The sequence below is a fragment of the Rana temporaria genome, chromosome 11 (genome assembly GCF_905171775.1).
Source record: "Rana temporaria chromosome 11, aRanTem1.1, whole genome shotgun sequence".
In the NCBI taxonomy this organism is placed as follows: domain Eukaryota; kingdom Metazoa; phylum Chordata; class Amphibia; order Anura; family Ranidae; genus Rana; species Rana temporaria.
In genome coordinates this window covers 6,964,051-6,984,493 of record NC_053499.1, presented here as the reverse complement: position 1 = coordinate 6,984,493, position 20,443 = coordinate 6,964,051, and the positions used below count along the sequence as shown (strand labels likewise).

The following is a 20,443-nucleotide window of genomic DNA, read 5'->3' as shown; positions in this document are numbered from 1 at the left end:
CACTGTGCCATGCCATCAAACGCAGTCGCTGTGCCATGCCATCAAGCGCAGCCGCTGTGCCATCAATTGTCACCACTGTGCCATGCCATCAAACGCAGCCGCTGTGCCATGCCATCAAACACAGTCACTGTGCCATCAATTGTCACCACTGTGCCATGCCATCAAACGCAGTCGCTGTGCCATCAATTGTCACCACTGTGCCATGCCATCAAACGCAGCTGCTGTGCCATGCCATCAAACGCAGCCACTGTGCCATGCCATCAAGCGCAGCCACTGTGCCATCAATTGTCACCACTGTGCCATGCCATCAAACGCAGCCGCTGTGCCATGCCATCAAACGCAGCCGCTGTGCCATGCCATCAAACACAGTCACTGTGCCATCAATTGTCACCACTGTGCCATGCCATCAAACGCAGCCGCTGTGCCATGCCATCAAACGCAGCCGCTGTGCCATGCCATCAAACACAGTCACTGTGCCATCAATTGTCACCACTGTGCCATGCCATCAAACGCAGTCGCTGTGCCATCAATTGTCACCACTGTGCCATGCCATCAAACGCAGCCGCTGTGCCATGCCATCAAACGCAGCCGCTGTGCCATCCTATCAAACACAGCCACTGTGCCATCAATTGTCACCACTGTGCCATGCCATCAAACGCAGTCGCTGTGCCATCAATTGTCACCACTGTGCCATGCCATCAAACGCAGCCGCTGTGCCATGCCATCAAACACAGTCACTGTGCCATCAATTGTCACCACTGTGCCATGCCATCAAACGCAGCCACTGTGCCATCAATTGTCACCACTGTGCCATGCCATCAAACGCAGTCGCTGTGCCATCAATTGTCACCACTGTGCCATGCCATTAAAAGCAGCCACTGTGCCCCTCAATTGTCGCCACTGTGCCAATTGGGGGCGCACCTTCCGATCTGTTCATGGAATATGGCGAGGAATACGCGGCATAACAAAATGTGAAAAATCTGTTTAAAAAATTACCTTCAGATCATCTTTTACAACAATAACTCCTAATTAGCGCTGTTTGGGAGCCGATCATAATCTTCCCTCCTAGACGACCCCCCCCCCCTCTAATGATCTGAGTGATTTACTGCCCCCCCCCCTCTACACACATTACAATAATGACATTTCACCATTAATTCTTGGCCGCTCTGTCTCTTCACTGAATGGTAAATGGACGCCGATCGAGCGCGTGATTGTGCGATGTGTCTTTCCTGCCAGACATTTTATTCCCAATAAACAACTCTAATATCTATTAACACGACAATTAACCCATCGCAGCTGTCCGCCCGGCCTTCTAATGTACGGGGGGGGGGGGTCTAATGATATACACAAAAGTAAGTACACCCCTCACATTTTTGTAACTCTTTTCTTGTATCTTTTCATGTGACAACACTGAAGAAATTACACTTTTTTTTTAGCCAAATTCATAGAGAGTTACGCCGGCGTATCAGTAGATACGCCGTCGTAACTCTGAATCTACGCCGGCGTTAATTTAAGCATATTCTGGAAACCAGATACGCTTAAATCAGGCTAACATACGAGCGGCGTAGGTCTCCTGCGCCGTCGTATCTTAATGTGTCATTTTTAGGCTGGCCGCTAGGTGGCGCTTCCGTTAAGTTAGGCGTAGAATATGTAAATGACTAGATACGCCGATTCACGAACGTACGTGCGCCCGTCGCAGTAAAGATACGCCGTTTCCGTAAGAGATACGCCGCGTAAAGATAAAGCTGCCCCCTAGGAGGCGTAGTCAATGTTAAGTATGGCCGTCGTTCCCGCGTCGAAATTCGAAAATTTTACGTTGTTTGCGTACGTCGTCCGTGAATGGGGCTGGACGTAATTTACGTTCACGTCGAAACCAATACGTCCTTGCGGCGTACTTTGGCGCAATGCACACTGGGATATGTACACGGACGGCGCATGCGCCGTTCGTAAAAAAACGTCAATCACGTCGGGTCACCCTCCATTAACATAAAACACGCCCCCGTCATCCTCATTTGAATTAGGCGCGCTTACGCCGGCCTCATTTACGCTACGCCGTCGTTAGTTAGGAGGCAAGTACTTTGTGAATACAGCACTTGCCTCTCTGACTTAAGGCGGCGTAGCGTAAATACGATACACTGCGCCGCCTTAAAGATACGCGCCCCTACCTGAATCCGGCTACATGTATCTACAATGTTGTGTAGTGAGTGTACAGCTTGTATAACGGTGTCAATTTGCCGTCCCCTCAAAATAACTCCACACACAGCCATTCATGTCTAAACCGCTGGCAACAAAAGTCAGTACACCCCTAAATGAAAATGTCCAAATTGGGCCCAATTAGCCATTTTCCCTCCTCGGTGTCTTGTGACTCGTTAGTGTTACAAGGTCTCAGGTGTGAATGGGGAGCAGGTGTGATAAATTTGGTGTTATCGCTCTCACTCTCTCATACTGGTCACTAGAAGTTCAACATGGCACCTCATGGCAAAGAACTCTGAAAAAAATAATTGCGTCTCTACATAAAGATGGCCTAGGCTATAAGAAGATTTGCAAGACCCTGAAACTGAGCTGCAGCACGGTGGCCAAGACCATACAGCGGTATAACAGGACGGGTTCCCCTCAGAGCAGGCCTCGCCATGGTCCACCAAAGAAGTTGAGGTCACATGCTCAGCGTCATATCCAGAGGTTGTCTTTGGGAAATAGACGTATGAGTGCTGCCAAAGGTTGAAGGGGTCAGCAAGTCAGACCATACGCTGCACACTGCATCAAATTGGTCTGCATGGCTGTCATCCCAGAAGGAGAAGAAGTTGAGGTCACATGCTCAGCATCATATCCAGAGGTTGTCTTTGGAAAATAGACGTATGAGTGCTGCCAAAGGTTGAAGGGGTGGGGGGAGGGGTCAGCATGTCAGTTCTCAGACCATACGCTGCACACTGCATCAAATTTGTCTGCATGGCTGTCGTCCCAGAAGGAAGCCTCTTCTAAAGATGATGCACAAGAAAGCTCCCAAAAATGGGTTAATTCCCTGAAACCAGGGCCTGATGTTATTTTTCTTGTGGAAAGTATAGGGTCCTAGTCACTAAACACATTTTTTTTAAATTAAACTTAAAAAAAATCAAATATTTTTTTTCTTTTTTTTAAAATAAAAATGATTTTGTTATTTTTATTTTATTTATTTATTTAAATTGTATGGACTCTATCCAAGATTTGCCTAAGTTGAGGTGGGACATGGCTTTAAAAATGGGTTAATGCCCTGAAAATCAGGGCCTGATGTTATTTTGTCTTGCGGAACTTAAAGGGTCCTAGTCACTAAACACATTGGCCCAGATTCACAGAGTGTGGGCGCACATTACGCCGCCGTAGAGTAACCAATGTACGCTACGCCAACGCAGCGCAGAGAGGCAAGCAATGAATTCAGCAAGCCAGTGCTCCCAACCCTGCGCCAGCGTGGCGTGGGATTCGAAGGCGTACGCCGGCGTAGGTGGAAGTGGGCGTGACCCATGCAAATGAGGCGTGACCCCATGCAAATGATGGTCCGAGCGCCAGACCGATACGTATCACGAACTGCGCATGCGCCGTGACGTGGACGCATCTCCCTGCGCCTGCTCACAACCACGTCGGAACAACTGCCTAAACTACGCCGGATCACTGCGTACGGCGTGAACGTAACCTACGCCACAGCCAGACACACGTCCAACGTAAAATACGCCGGCTTGTGCTCCCTGGTGCAGACCTATGCATGTCTGCTGCTGGGTTGTGCCTCCTTTATTGGGAACAACTTTACGCCGAACGTACAACTTACGCGCACCTCGCGTAGCCTGCTTGGGGCGCACGCAGGTTCGTGAATCGCCATATTTCCCTCATTTGCATGTTTGAATGGCTAATCAATGGGAGCGGCACCATCCGCCCAGCCTAAATGTGCGCCCACCCTACGCCGGCGTAAGCAAGATACGTCGGCGGGGTGTAGCCTGGTTTTGGGCGCATACCTGTTTTGTGGGTCTGGCGCACAGATACGATGGCGCACATTTGCAATTACGTCGGCGTAACTTGCTTTGTGAATCCGGGCCATTTTTTTTTAATTAAAAAAATAAATCAAATATTTTTTTTAATTATTTTGTTATTTTTATTTGTATTTATTTTTATTATATAGATATATATAGATTATATATATATATATATATATATATATATATATATATATATATATATATATATATATATGTATATAGATAGATATAGATATAGGCCCAGATTCTCATACATTTACGTTGCTCCTGGGCAGCGTAACGTATGTGATTTACGTTACACCGCCGCAGGTTTACAGGTTTACAGCCTGATTCTCAGAACACTTACCTGTAAACTTGCGGCGGTGTATCGTTAAATCGCTCGGCGCAAGCGCGCCCAATTCAAATGGGGCGGGCACCATTTAAATTAGACGCGCTCCCGCGCCGAGCGTACTGCGCATGCTCCGTCGGGTAAATTACCCGACGTGCATTGCGCTAAATCACGTCGCCAAGACGTCATTTGCTTAGACGTTTACGTAAATGGCGTCCAGCGCCATTCACGGACGTCTTACGCAAATGACGTATTTTTTTTTTAATTCGACGCGGGAACGACGGCCATACTTAACATTGGTTGCCCCTCCTAATAGCAGGGGCAACCTTACGCGTCGCGTACGCTACGGAAACGACGTAAATTCTCAGCGTCGACCGCGCGTATGTTCGGGAATCTCGCGTAATTACCTCATTTGCATAGACGACGGGGAAAACGATGATGCGACACCTAGCGGCGGGAAAAAAAATTGCTTTTAAGATCTGACAGCGTAACAGCCTTACGCCTGTCAGATCTAATGGGTATCTATGCGTAGCTGATTCTAAGAATCAGTCGCATAGACACCCGGGGCCAGATGAGGAGTTACGATGGCGCAACTGGTGTTGCGCCGTCGTAACGCCTTTGAGAATCTGGGCCATAGATATATCTATATATATAGATATAAATATATCTATATATATAGATATAAATATATCTATATATATATAAAAAATTCAAAAATTGTATGGACTCTACCCAAGATTTGCCCGGGTTGAGGTGGCACTTTTGGGGCTTTAGAAAGGGGTTAATTTTACCCAAACTAGGCCCTGACGGAAGCCGCCGTTTCTTTAATGAGTCCCTTAGTAAAGCGCAGTTGAACCTTACACGTGGTTCGGCTATTGGCAGCTTCTATCAGAGCCCAGTCACCCAGGTGGTTTGACCGATCCCCTTTAAATTCCCCCCCTTTTGTGTCACTCATCAGAAGGGTTAACGCGCGTCTCCCCCTCGCTGCCATGTGCAATGCGGCGGGCGCTTCATTCATTGTCCGATGCTTATTAGATCAGAGGCGGCTCATCTCCTCTGATACATTTCACATCGCTCTGTAGGTAATGTTAAGATAATTAGAAAATGATCGCGGCTGAGAATAGCGAACGAGAGGCAAAACACAAGCCCTCCTTCTCTGACATTTTACGCAGCGCCTCTCTAATAATTACGCCGGCCCGGAATGAAAGGGCCCTTTGTTGCCGGCGTTATCCATTTAACAGCGAGGCGAATTAGCCGGAGAACAGACGTGGGAGAGAGACGACGCAATCAAGTCCTAAAGAGACGGCGAGCTTCTTTAGCAAGCGGAATGAGAGGCGAGACGCCAGAGGAATCGCCTGCAGGCCTGGCGGGGTGGGGGGGGGAGGGAACTACAAGTCCCAGCATAACCGTGTACTACACCCTTTTTTTATAGAAAATTACTTAGAACCCCCAAAAATTATGTTTTTTTTTTTTTCTTAGCAGAAACCCTTGAGAATAAAATGGCGATCGTTTTCAAAATTTTAGGTCACACAGCTGTCTTTCAAATGCAATTTTTTGGGGGGAAAATATACTTTAATGAATGATAATAATAAAAAAAAAAGTAAAGTTAGCCCAATTTTTTTGTATAGTGTGAAAAAATAGGATTTTTATAACAGCTTACCTGTAAAATCCTTTTCTTTTGAAGTACATCACGGGACACAGAGAAGCATAGTAATTACTATGTGGGTTATAGAGAGTACCTTCAGGTGTGGACACTGGCACGCCCTTAAGGCAAGAAGTTCCCTCCCCTATATAACCCCTCCCATACCGGGAGTGCCTCAGTTTTGTAGCAAGCAATAAGTGTCCCAAATACCCCAAAAGAGGGGCGGGTGCTCTGTGTCCCGTGATGTACTTCAAAAGAAAAGGATTTTACAGGTAAGCTGTTATAAAAATCCTATTTTCTTTATCGTACATCACGGGACACAGAGAAGCATAGTAATTACTATGTGGGACGTCCTAAAGCAATGCTATGAGGGGAGGGAGACCCCAAGAAATAAGCCGGGCGCCATCAGACATGAGGAATCAAACTGCAGCCTGCAGCACACTGCGCCCAAAGGCGCTCTCCTCATTCTTTCTTATGTCCAATTGATAAAACTTAGTGAAAGTATGGACAGACGACCATGTCGCGGCCTTGCAGACTTGAGCCATGGAGGCTTGATGATGCACTGCCCAGGAAGTACCCACCGCTCTAGTGGAATGTGCTTTAACCTTAAACGGGGGAACCTTTCCCCTCAAGCCATAGGCTTGAGTAATGACCTGCCGAATCCATTTGCCTGCCCACATCTGGGACCTTCTGGCAGGATAAACAATGTATCAGTTTTCCGGACCTGAGCAGTAGCCTTAAGATAGATCTTAACTGCTCTTAATACGTCTAGCGTATGTAAAGACTTCTCCCTTGCAGAACTAGGCTCTGAGAAAAAAGACGGGAGAACAAGATCCTGATTCAAATGAAATCTTGAAACAACTTTAGGTAGGAAAGCCGGGTGGGGCCGTAGGACCACTCTATCCTTATGGAATATAAGGTACGGTTCCTTACAAGACAAGGCCGCCAACTCCGAAACCCTCCTGGCGGAGGTTATGGCTACCAAAAATATCACCTTCCTGGTCAGAAGGACCAAAGGAATATGAGCCAAGGGCTCAAATGGTTGTTTCTGTAAGACAGAAAGGACCAGATTCAGATCCCATGGACACAAGGGAATCTTGACTGGTGGACTAAGCCGGATCACACCTTGCACAAAGGTTTTGATCAGGGAATGTGTAGCTAGTGGCCTTTGGAAAAAAATCGATAAGGCCGAGATCTGGCCCTTAATGGTGCTTAGGGCCAACTTCATGTCCGCCCCTAACTGCAGAAACTCCAGAATTCTGCCAATGAGATACCTCCGGGGATGCCAACCCCTGGTCTCGCACCAGGCCACATAAGATTTCCAAACTCGGTAATAGATAAGTCTGGATGCCGGTTTTCTGGCATTAATCAAAGTAGATGCCACCGCATTAGAGAGACCCCTTTTCTTTAAGATATGGGACTCAATAGCCAGACCGTCAAATTGAGAGACGGTAAGGAAGGATGGAATATTGGCCCCTGGGACAATAGGTCTGGCCGAAGCGGCAGGGACCACGGTTGCCCCACGGACATCCTTACAATGTCCGCGAACCAGGCCCTTCTGGGCCACGCTGGAGCCACCAGAATCACTGGTCTTCCTTCCGACTTTACCCTGCGAAGAAGACGGGGTAATAATTGCAGCGGAGGAAACGCATACATTAGGGAGAACTGATCCCATGGGAACACCAGTGCATCCGTGCCGTAAGCAAGTGGATCCCTTGTCCGGGACAGAAAGTTGCCCACCCTTGCATTGAACCTCGATGCAAAGAGATCGACATCTGGTGTTCCCCACCTCTGACAAATGCTCTGGAAGATGTCGGGGTGAAGAGTCCATTCCCCTGGAAGCACCTGTTGGCGGCTTAGGTAGTCTGCTCGCCAATTGTCTATTCCCGGAATGAACACTGCAGATATGCATGGGACATATTTCTCTGCCCAGGTCAGGATTCGATTCACCTCTCTTTGGGCTGCACGACTTCTTGTGCCCCCCTGGTGATTTATGTATGCCACGGCAGTGACATTGTCTGATTGAATCCTGACCGGAAGACCCTTCAACCTGTCTGACCAAGCTGACAGGGCTAGATAGACTGCTCGAATTTCCAGCAGATTTATGGGTAGAGACCTCTCGGAGGCTGACCATTTCCCCTGGAGAGACAAACCTCCCAGGACTGCACCCCAGCCTAGCAGACTGGCGTCCGTGGTCACAACCTGCCATGTCACGGGAACAAAGGACTTCCCCTTTAGCAGGTTCCGGGGAACCAGCCACCAACAAAGGCTCTGCCGGACTGACCGGGAGAAAGACATAGGGAGATCCAAGGCTTGAACCTTTTTGTTCCAAGCGGACAGAATGGCATGTTGAAGCTCCCTTGAGTGGAACTGCGCAAATGGGACAGCCTCGAACGAGGCTACCATCTTTCCCAGTAACCTCATACAGAGGCGAATGGGAGGCTGACGCTTTGCTTTGACTAGTTGAACTAGTTCTCTTAAAGCCTCGAACTTCCTTTGGGGCAGGAAGACCCTTTTTAGCTTTGTGTCTATGAGTAGACCCAAATATTCGAGCCTTTGCACAGGCATTAAGGCTGACTTGTCCAGGTTGAGAACCCAACCCATGGATTCCAGAAATTTTACGGTTCTGTGTACCGCTGAGTTTAGATCGGCCACTGACCGGTCTACTACCAATAGGTCGTCTAGATAGGCTACTATGGATATGCCTTGAGACCTTAGATAGGCTAACAGTGGAGCCAATACTTTCGTGAAAACACGAGGAGCGGTGGCCAGACCAAAAGGTAAGGCCACGAATTGGAAGTGGCGCTGATTTACCGCGAAGCGAAGCAGCTTCTGATGGTCGAGAAAGATAGGAACGTGCAAGTATGCGTCCTTTATATCGATGGACGCTAGTAGTTCCCCTCCTTGCAGGGAGGCCACCACTGACCTGATCGATTCCATCCGGAATGATTGGACCCTTAGGAACTTGTTTAAGGCCTTGAGGTCCAGGATGGGTCTTACATCCCCGTTTGGTTTGGGGACGGTGAAGAGATTGGAATAAAACCCCAAACCTTGTTCTTCCACTGGCAGCTCTCTGATTACCCCTTGGGATAACAGATGATCTAAGGCCAATGCTAAGGACCTTCTTTTGCCGAGGTCCTTTGGGACGTTCGAGGTTAAGAAGCGCGGTGGAGGAAATTCGCTCAACTCCAGCTTGTAGCCCCCGGAGACCGTAGAGAGGACCCACCTGTCTTGGATCCTGTCTAGCCAAGCCTCCGCAAACAGCTGAAGTCTTCCCCCCACCCGGCTGAGTGGGGGAGAACCTTCATAATGCTGACTTAGTTGCTGGCTTGGCCTGTGGCTTACGGTTCCAAGGTTTTTTGGAAGCCTGAGGCTGGCCCTGTGGCTTCCCACCTGCATTGAATCGTCCAGGAGGCCGTCGGAACTGCCTGGTACCGGAAGTACTAGGGATAGGAGAGGAGGATCGCTTAAAGGAGGGGGGACCCCTAAACCTTTTCTTTACTGGCAACAGTGTACTTTTGCCACTGGAAATTTTCTGAATGTAAGCATCCAGATCTTCCCCAAACAAACGCTCTCCATGAAAGGGAAACCCCGCCAGTAATTTTTTACACGGGGCTTCAGCAGACCAGTTCTTCAGCCAGAGTAACCTGCGCATATGAACTAGCGAGAGAGTGAGACGTGAGGACTGCTGAATGGAGTCCTTAATAGCATCTATGGCAAAACATAATGCTCTGGGAAACTCAGCCAAATTCTGGGCCTGTTGTGCCGGCAATTCCTTTAAGACCCTTTTAAACTGGTCCTTCAAGGCCTGGCAAATCCCAATAGCCGCAATTGCAGGCTGGGTTATTCCTCTCGCCGAAGCAAAAGAGGTTTTTAATAAAGTCTCTAATCTCTTGTCTGTCGGATCTTTGAATACCAGAACATTGTCTACTGGACAGGTCAAAGATTTGTTTACGCAGGACACAGCTGCGTCAACCTTGGGGATGCCCCATCTTTTAGTGAATTGTTCCTCCATGGGGTATAAAACCGAAAACTTCTTAGGAGGAAGAAAATATCTATCTGGATGTTCCCAATCCTTGTAGATAAGCCCTTCCAGCAGGGGGTGAACCGGGAAGGAATAATTAGCTTGAGGAGCTTTTAAGGAGCCTAAAGATGAGACTGCACTTGAAGCTGGTTCTGAAAGTGGCAACTTGAAGACCGAACGGACCATCTCAGTGAGGGACTGGACCAACAATTTTTCGGATTGCGACGCCGAAAAGGGTTCTCCCAAAGTGGAATCCTCAGAGTCCACTACTTCCAGCTGACCTTCTGCCAGATCTCCAGAGGGTAAATCAACCTCTTCTGAGGATGCATGCCCCAAATCGAGGGACTCCTCAGAGGGAGAGGGGGACCTTGTGCGTTTTTCCCTTGAGAGAGAGGATGCAATCAAGGTCGCTAATCTCTGCTCCAGACCCCCCATAGCTGAGGCCAGAGCCTCCTGTGTCACAAAAACTGGAGCAAGTGGGACAAGGGCAGAACAGGCATCTGACAGCCCTGATGGTTCACCCTGGGCCTCCTTCAATTTTTCAGGAGAGGAAGCAGCCGCAGGAGCATGCCCGAGATCCTCTGAGCCAGATGGCGATCCCTTTGCTTTTTTGCTTCTAGTCCCTGAGCCTTTAGCCATGATAAAGCTAAGGTTCTCACAATAGTTGCAACTACTTGCGAACCTATAGACCAGCACTGACGCTGCTATTTGATGGTTGGCAAGGTGCAGAGCCCACTATGCGCCTTAAGCAAATGTCACTGTCCACCACCAGTACTAAATACTGAAGTATGTGCACAAGATCTCTGTGTCCACCGTCAGTCAGAACCAGTTAGGTGGACTGGAGCATATAAGGACTAGGTGTATCACCTGACCTGCTCTGTCCTGTAATCTCAAGTCTCATAGAGAACAGCTGAGATAGACCCCCAGCGCGCATGCGCACGCGCGCGCCGCTGTTAGGCGTGCACCACGAGGCTACGCGCGCACACGTAGCCGCACGCGCGCACATGTCGTCACACGCATCTCACGGAGCACGCCGCGCACATTCGTGCGCATCGGAGCAGCGTACAAAAATTTCATTTGTGCGCGCGCGTGCGCCTAAGACACATCAATGTCGCGCGCGCATGACGCTACGCGCCATGCATGAGGATGGAACCCACAGCTCCATGTGAGAACCAGGTAAGCCAAGTGAAGCCAAACATTTTGGACAACTTTTCTCTGCTTTTAACCTGCACAGGAGGGGCTAACTACCTGACTAGAGATACCCCTCCTCCCCACAACACACAGGACCATATAGGAGAAGCACAGACAGTTAGCTTTAGGCAAACATAATGGCTCAAATAAAGGAAGGTTACTCCTAGGACCAAGTCCTGAAGCACCTTCACTTACCTGATCCAACGCTGCAGGACTCTGCATAACAGACAGTCCAATCTTCACCCATCACGGAGAGCAGCGTCTATAGACCTTCAGGGACCGGGGTCCATGGACAGGAACACCACACCCCTGGACCCATATCGCACCCTGTCAGTAAACTTTTGGTATTAGGAAATTGACCAAAGTACTGAATAACCAGGATCCAGCTCTCAAAGAGAAGCATTACAGGCCAAACCCCGTTCTTCTTAACCGGGGCCCGGGTACCGTCCACTTTGGCTCAGAAGCACTTTGGACGGATCCGGATTTCATGGAGACTTTTTACATCCAATATGGATCCCTCCAGTGGAGCTCCTTGGAGCACATGTTCACTCGTGACCAACACCTTAGACACTGGCAAAAAACTGAGGCACTCCCGGTATGGGAGGGGTTATATAGGGGAGGGAACTTCTTGCCTTAAGGGCGTGCCAGTGTCCACACCTGAAGGTACTCTCTATAACCCACATAGTAATTACTATGCTTCTCTGTGTCCCGTGATGTACGATAAAGAAATGATGTTACGCCGAGTAAATAGACACCTAACATGTCACACTTTAAAATTGCAAATGCTCGTGGAATGTATGTAAGGGAATGTAAGGGAAAAAAGAGGAATGAAGGAAGAAAGGAAGGAAGAAGGGATGTAAGAGAAAGAAGAGGAATGGAGGAAAGAAGGAAGAAGGAATGTAAGAGAAAGAAGAGGAATGGAGGAAGGAAGGGAGGAAGGAAGGAAGGAGGGAAGAAGGAATGTAAGGGAAAGAAGAGAAATGAAGGAAGAAAGTAAGGAAGAAGGAATGTAAGGGAAAGAAGAGGAATGGAGGAAGGAAGGAAGGAAGGAAGGAGGAATGTAAGGGAAAGAAGAGGAATGGGGGAAATAAGGAAGGAGGGAAGAAGGAATGTAAGGGAAAGAAGAGGAATGAAGGAAGAAAGTAAGGAAGAAGGAATGTAAGGGAAAGAAGAGGAATGGAGGAAGGAAGGAGGAATGTAAGGGAAAGAAGAGGCATGGAGAAAAGAAGGAAGAAGGAATGTAAGGGAAAGAAGAGGAACGGAGGAAGGAAGGAAGAAGGAATGTAAGGGAAAGAAGAGGAATGGAGGAAGGAAGGAAGAAGGAATATAAGGGAAAGAAGAGGAAGGAAGACGGAATGTAAGAGAAAGAAGAAAGAGGAAGAAAGGTTGGAAAGATGGAAGGGAAAGGAGGGTAGGCAGAGGAAAGAAGTAAGGAAGGGAGGGAAGGGATAATAAAGTAGGAATGGAAAGGGAAGAAAGAAAGAAGAGGAAGGAAGAGAAGGGAGAGGAAATAAGGAAGGAAAAAAGGAAGGAAGGGAGAATAAAGAAGGAATAGATGGAAAAGAAGAGAGAGGGGAAAAGGATGGAAGGAAGGGAAATGAGGGAGAGGAAGGAAGGAAAGAAAGAAGGAGGAATGGAAAGGAAAATGCGGAAGTGGAAGGAAGGAAGGGCAGTAAGGGTAAAGGGTTTAGAGTAAGTAGGGAGAAAAGGAAGGGAAAGAAAAAGAAGGAAGAGGAAGAAAAGAGAGGAAGTAGGGAGAAAAGGAAGGGAAAAGAAAGAAGAGGAAGAAAGGAGAGGACGTAGCTAGAAAGGGAAGAGGAAGAAAGTAGAGGAGGTAGGGAGAACAGGAAGGGGAAAGAAAGAAGAGGAAGAAAGGAGAGGAAGTATCGAGAAAAGGAAGGGAAAGGAAAAGAAGAGGAAGAAAGGAGAGTAAGTAGGGAGAAAATGAAGGGAAAGAAAAAGAAGGAAGAGGAAGGAAGAAAGAAGAGGAAGTAAGGAGAAAAGGAAGGGAAAGGAAAAGAAGGAAGAGGAAGAAAGGAAAGGAAGTAGGGAGAAAAGGAAGGGAAAGGAAAAGAAGGAAGAGGAAGAAAAGAGAGGAAGTAGGGAGAAAAGGAAGGGAAAGGAAAAGAAAGAAGAGGAAGAAAGGAGAGGAAGTAGCTAGAAAAGGAAGAGGAAGAAAGGAGAGGAGGTAGGGAGAACAGGAAGGGGAAAGAAAGAAGAGGAAGTAGGGAGAAAAGGAAGGGAAAGAAAAAGAAGGAAGAGGAAGGAAGAAAGAAGAGGAAGTAAGGAGAAAAGGAAGGGAAAAGAAGGAAGAGGAAGAAAGGAGAAGAAGTAGGGAGGAAAGGAAGGGAAAGCAAAAGAAAGGAGAGGAAGTAGGGAGAAAAGGAAGGGAAAGGAAAAGAAGGAAGAGGAAGAAAGGAGAGGAAGTAGGGAGAAAAGGAAGGGAAAGGAAAAGAAGGAAGAGGAATTATGTAGAAAACAAAGGGAGAGAAGGATGAAAGGAAGAAGGAAGGAATGAAGATTAATGGATGGATTTCTTGAACAAATAATAAGTAAGAAGCAGATGGTCGGGCGCAGTGCCGGAAATGAATTTTCATACGTGTGCATTGTAAATGGTTTATTAGCGGTGTAAATGTAATGCACTTTTCTTACAACAAGCTTTATTTGTGATTTATTTCTCTAACAGACGCAGGCGCCCAGGACGAAGCTCAGCTCCTCCACGAGTGGTTCCAGCTCGCCCTAGAAAAGAGTAAATTGAATCGTTACGAGTCAGAGCTACTGTGCGTGTAAGTTGGGACGCGGGCGATATCAGCATGCACGCCGGAGTCTTGTGGGGGGGGGGAGAGCAGAGCGGCGGGGAAATTCTGGATGCGATTAATTTGGGAGATATGCACGGGTCTCCATTGTCTTCCTGCTGCATGTAGATCTCATTACGGAATAAATTGCAGCTTTACCTCTCGCATTGAATCTTCTCATTAGCATAGAGCCAAACGCCGCGTTATACAAACAGCGGCAATTGTTTTCCCCGCTCTTCGCCCGGAGACGGCGCAGTGTGTTGTGATGCCGGGGAGCCGGAGAGGAATACATATTCTGAGGATTTATGTCATGTTTTTTTTTCTCATTTAATTCAAGGTTACAGAGCGGTTTTCCAATCTCAGTCACAGTGAGATTAATAAAGCCGGGACGCTGTCATGGACTATTAACGGGAAATGGACCCGGGCGTCCGTACTCACTGTAACTCCTTGGTAATTGGGGGCATTGGTGCCTTCATGGCCGGAGTGATGCCCATCCAAAGCTGAACTCTGGGGAAATATCAGACTACCCTACCCAATGGGTAAAGGTGCAGTCCACCTGCAATAAAATAATGAATGATTGATAAAAAAGAAGTGCATTTACTCATTTTGTTTTCATTGGAGGCCGCAAAGCTGCAATTTTGATCAGAGGATGGCAGGTGCAATGCTCTGGCTCTTGCAGATTATTTCTCCAGTCATAGGTAGGTACGGAGGTAGGGCCCATCAGCTATGGAGCTGGAGGAAGTATCAATGACATCACCACACTCGTGTTCTATTGGGAACGATGAGATCCTCTGCCATAGGGGCTTATGGGACTTGTAGTTTCTTCATTTACAAATTCCTGTGATGACGCAACGGTGTGGGCAGAGCCACAGGAAATACTCATATTAGGCATATTATGGGGAGGATTCACAAATAGATCCCTATGCGTGTACTAAAAGCTTGTACTTCCATGGAAGGACGGAAAGAAAAAAGGGAAGGAAGGGAACACAAAAGGAAGAAAAGAAGGAAGAGAAAGCGAAAGGAGTTGGAAAGAAAACGAGAAGGAAGGGTGTGGAGGGGTAAGGAAAGGAGGGAAAGGAAGGGACAGAGAGAGGGGAAGGAAGGAGGAAAGGAAGAAAGAAAAGGGAGGGAAAGAGAGTAAAGAAGAAAAGGGAGGGGATGGGAGGAAGAAAAAGGAGTGGGAAGAAGGAAAGGGAGGGGTGGGAAGGAAGGAAGGAAGGAAAGGGGGGGAAATAGGAGGGGAAGGAAATAAATGGAGGGGATGGTAAGAAAAGGAAAAGGAGGGAAAGGAAGGAAGGAAATAAAGGGAGGGAAAGGAAAAAAGGGAGGAGAAGGTAAGGAAGAAATGAAGGAAGAATAAAAGTAAAGGGAAGGAAGGAAAGGGGGAGGGAGGAAGATATAGGAGGGAAAGGAAGGAAATGGAGGGAGAGGTAAGGAAGAAAAAGGAGAGGACGTAAGGAAAGGGTGGGGGGGAGGAAAGGAAGGCAGAAAAGGGATGGGAAGGAAACAAGGGGAAAAGGAAAAGAGAAAAGGGAGGGGAAGAAAGTAAGAAAGCAAAGGCAGGGAAAGGAAGAAAGAAAAGGGGGGAGAAGGAAGTAAAGAAGAAAAGGGAGGGGATGGAAGGAAGAGAAGGGAGGGGGAAGAAGGAAAGGGAGAGGTGGGAAGGAGAGAAAGGGGGGAAGAAGAAATATGAGGGGAAGGAAAGAAAAGGAAAAGGAGGGAAAGGAAGGAAGGAAATGAAGGGAAGGAAGAAAAGGGAGGAGAAGGTAAGGAAGGAATATGCTACATTATTGTCTTTGGGTTTAGATACGTTTTATTTTTCTTTAATATGCTAAACTGACCTATAAGAACACCAAGAGGTCACTTTAGCATGCCTTAGGTACAGTTTCGGGTGCCTTAAGTGTTACTTGAAATTGGATAAATTAGGGCAACTTTGTTTAGGTCTTATGAATTATTTTACCTTATATTTGTATGTTATATATACTGTATATATGTTTTCCTGTCATTCAACCTGTCCACTGCTGGATATTATTTAACAGAGCCAAAGAGCTGGACCTGGAGGATAAGCAAGGGCGACTTGAACAACAGCTGCGGGAGAGGATGATGATTGATCGTAAGTGGTGACATTTTGGGTCATCTATAGAACGTTATTATTTATCATTATTGTATCTTCCCAGAGCAGCCTGCAAACACAAATGTCAGAATTAGCTAAACAGATCTGTTACATTGTATCACCACTGATGTCTCTGTATCCTCCTCTTCCTACCCTTCTCCTCTGTTACATTGTATCACTACTGATGTCTCTGTATCCTCCTCTTCTTCCCTTTTCCTCTGTTACATTGTATCACTACTGATGTCTCTGTATCCTACTCTTCTTCCCCCTTTCCTCTGTTACATTGTATCACTACTGATGTCTCTGTATCCTCCTCTTCTTCCCTTTTCCTCTGTTACATTGTATCACTACTGATGTCTCTGTATCCTCCTCTTCTTCCCCTTTTCCTCTGTTACATTGTATCACTACTGATGTCTCTGTATCCTCCTCTTCTCATCTGTTACATTGTATCACTACTGATGACCAGGGATGTATTCTGGCCTAGGCCGACAAGGCCCAGGCCTAGGGTGGCACTTTGCAGGGGGCAGCCGGCCGCCGTCCCCCCCGCACTAAAATGGCACTCGCACCCTCCTCCCGCACGCAGGGCCACTATTACTGCTTAAGCGTCCCTCTGTCCTCGTCCCACAGCTTCCTTCTCCCACGGCGTCCCTCTGTCCTCATCCCACAGCGTCCTTCTCCCACGGCATCCCTCTGTCCTCTTCCCACAGCGTCCTTCTCCCACGGCGTCCCTCTGTCCTCTTCCCACAGCGTCCTTCTCCCACGGCGTCCCTCTGTCCTCTTCCCACAGCGTCCTTCTCCCACGGCGTCCCTCTGTCCTCTTCCCACAGCGTCCTTCTCCCACGGCGTCCCTCTGTCCTCTTCCCACAGCGTCCTTCTCCCACGGCGTCCCTCTGTCCTCTTCCCACAGCGTCCTTCTCCACGGCGTCCCTCTGTCCTCCTTCCACAGCGTCCTTCTCCCACGGCGTCCCTCTGTCCTTTTCCAACAGCGTCCTTCTCCCACTGCGTCCCTCTGTCCTCTTCCCACAGCGTCCCTCTGTCCTCTTCCCACGGCATCCCTCTGTCCTCTTCCCACAGCGTCCTTCTCCCACGGCGTCCCTCTGTCCTCTTCCCACGGCGTCCTTCTCCCACGGCGTCCCTCTGTCCTCTTCCCACAGCGTCCCTCTGTCCTCTTCCCACGGCATCCCTCTGTCCTCTTCCCACAGCGTCCTTCTCCCACGGCGTCCCTCTGTCCTCTTCCCACGGCGTCCTTCTCCCACGGCGTCCCTCTGTCCTCTTTCCTTGGCGTCCCTCTGTCTTCCTCCCATGAAGATGACAGGGTGGGTCTTAAAAAGGAAGGGGTGTGGCTTTGATGGGAAGAAGTGGGTCAAATTTAAATTAGGGGGTGCGCAAGTTTAGTCAGGCCTAGGGCAGCACAAAACCTAAATACACCACTGATGATGACTCAGTATCCTCCTCTTCTCCTCTGTTACATTGTATCACTACTGATGTCTCTGTATCCTCCTCTTCTTCCCCTTCTCATCTGTTACATTGTATCACTACTGATGTCTCTGTATCCTCCTCTTCTTCCCCTTCTCCTCTGTTACATTGTATCACCACTGATGTCTCTGTATCCTCCTCTTCTTCCCCTTTTCCTCTGTTACATTGTATCACTACTGATATCTCTGTATCCTCCTCTTCTTCCCCTTCTCCTCTGTTACATTGTATCACTACTGATGTCTCTGTATCCTCCTCTTCTTCCCCTTCTCCTCTGTTACATTGTATCACCACTGATGTCTCTGTATCCTCCTCTTCTTTCCCTTCTCCTCTGTTACATTGTATCACTACTGATATCTCTGTATCCTCCTCTTCTTCCCCTTCTCCTCTGTTACATTGTATCACTACTGATGTCTCTGTATCCTCCTCTTCCATGCATGCGTTCGGATGCAACTTTTGATGATTTTAACCCTTAAAAAAAGCGCCTTAAGCTTGAGATGAGACCTCCGCTTTGATTGGTTTTCCTTGTGGTTCTCCTTATAGGGGCTCTGAAAGACGAGAAGGACATAGAAGAAGAAGATGTCATCCTTGCCGAGATGATGAGGGTCATCGAACAAAGGGATCAACTTGTGACCCGCGTCGACGAGCAGAGACTGAGGGAGGCCACCGAGGAGGCCGACCGCCTGGCAAAACTTGCAAACCCATTTGCACGAGGCCACCAGCTGAACTTGGGGGTCATGAGCAACAGGAGGATTATATAACTCCAGGACACACACACTGAAATGTTAACCATACCTGGGGGGGGCACTGCCCTGCTGCTAAATGACTTGGATTCTGGTCCTGGCATTCGTCTGCCACTAACTGGCATGCCTTCTTTATCCCTGTGCTTGCCAGTGTCATTCTTTTCCAAACTGGAACCTGGCAGGCAAGCGTGTTCCCTGGTTTCAGCACCGCCCCCTGGAGGACAAGACTGCACAGCACAGAATCATATGACCAGAGACTGCAGCGCTTCCAAAATAACTGTGAAATGTCAGCTGAATTTGGCTGCAATGCGTTATAAACACTAAACTGAACTCACACTTAGTGGACTTTCTTAGCTAGCTCGGTTGCAATGTTTTTGACTAGTATTAGCTGGTATTTGGTTGATTGTATTCGCTGCCTTTAGTTGCCTTTTAATTGTCCTTTGACTTTTTTTTTTCAAATGTAAATGCAGTTTTTTTCCCAGTTGCTTGTGTGACTAAGCTTGGAGATGTGGAGCAGGCTCTGCCCTTCACTGGGCACCAGGAGGGGGAAGTTGCACAAGGGAAGTAGTGTTCTTTCTGGGGGGATTCCCTCTCCCTAGTTGTCAAGTGACGTTAACATTCCCAGCATAGTCATAGGGGGCTCTTTATAAAAAAATTATAATAGCCATCAGAAACTACTGTACAGTGGCTTATCATCCAATTTGTGTGGGGGCGGGGCCAGGGCCCTAATGGGAATAGAGCCCAATGTGCGCTAACACACATTGCACATATGGAGGAGCCGACACCGTTCCACCTGTGCTCCAAAATACACAACCCCCCCCCCCCCCCCCCATATGTGCCAGACTGACCCGTGGGGGACTATACTGGGGGACAGGCTGTCCTGGGGGAGGGGGGGCAGGGATTGTACTTGGGGGGGGGCTGACCTGGGGGATTATATTGGGGGACAGACTGAGTTTGGGGGAAGGGGAAAAGATTATACTGGGGAACAGACTGACCTGGGGAGAAGATTATACTGGGGAGATAGACTGACCTGGAGAGATTATACTGGGGGACAGACTGACCTGGGGGACAGACTGACCTGGAGAGAAGATTATACTGGGGAGACAGACTGACCTGGGGAGATTTTACTGGGGGACAGACTGACCTGGAGTGATTATACTGGAAGACAGACTGACCAGGGGGGGTAATACCGGGGGATAGACTGACCTGGGGGGATTATACTGGGGGACAGATTGAGTTGGGGGGATGGGGGAAAGATTATACTGGGGGACTGACTGACCTGGAGAGATTATACTGGGGAGATAGACTGACCTGGAGAGATTATACTGGGGAGATAGACTGAAATGGGGGGATGGGGGAAAGATTATACTGGGGGAAAGACTGAGTTGGGGGAAGGGAGAGAGATTATACTGGGGAAAGACAGACTTGGGGGGGGAAGATTATACTGGGGGACAGACTGACCTGGAGAGAAGATTATACTGGGGACAGACTGACCTGGAGAGAAGATTATACTGGGAACAGACTGGCCTGGGGAAAAGATTATATTGGGAACAGACTGACCTGGGGAAAAGATTATACTGGGGGACAGACTGACCTGGAGAGAAGATTATACTGGGGAGACAGACTGACCTGGGGGAGTTATACTAGGGGAAAGACTGACCTGGAGAGATTATACTGGAAGACAGACTGACCAGGGGGGTTATACTGGGGGATAGACTGACCTGGGGGGATTATACTGGGGGACAGATTGAGTTGGGGGGATGGGGGAAAGATTATACTGGGGGACAGACTGACCTGGAGAGATTATACTGGGGAGATAGACTGACCTGGAGAGATTATACTGGGGAGATAGACTGACCTGGAGAGAAGATTATACTGGGGAGACAGACTGACCTGGGGGAGTTATACTGGGGGAAAGACTGACCTGGAGAGATTATACTGGGGGACAGACTGCGTTGGGAGGATGGGGAAAAGATTATACTGGGGGGACCAAATGACCTGGGGAGAAGATTATACTGGGGGATAGACTGACCTGGAGAGAAGATAATACTGGGAGACAGACTGACCTGGGAGGGTTATACTGGGGGACAGACTGAGTTGGGGGGGATGGGGAAAAGATTATACTGGGGGACA

At 48.3% G+C, this 20,443-nt stretch overlaps 1 protein-coding gene across 8 annotated transcripts in view; it reads left to right on the top strand.

Annotated features, from left to right (window-relative positions):
• Positions 1-18,791, top strand: part of LOC120916987 (F-actin-monooxygenase MICAL2-like) — a 300,525-nt gene extending 281,734 nt beyond the window's left edge. For all 8 annotated transcript variants that reach the window (XM_040327945.1, XM_040327950.1, XM_040327949.1 and 5 more), the window contains 3 exons: positions 13,873-13,972; positions 16,021-16,094; positions 18,111-18,791. In XM_040327945.1, coding sequence (XP_040183879.1) covers positions 13,873-13,972; positions 16,021-16,094; positions 18,111-18,328 — 392 coding nt within the window. In that variant the 3' untranslated portion in view covers positions 18,329-18,791. The remainder of the gene's footprint in view (positions 1-13,872; positions 13,973-16,020; positions 16,095-18,110) is intronic.
• Positions 18,792-20,443: the final 1,652 nt, after the last annotated feature.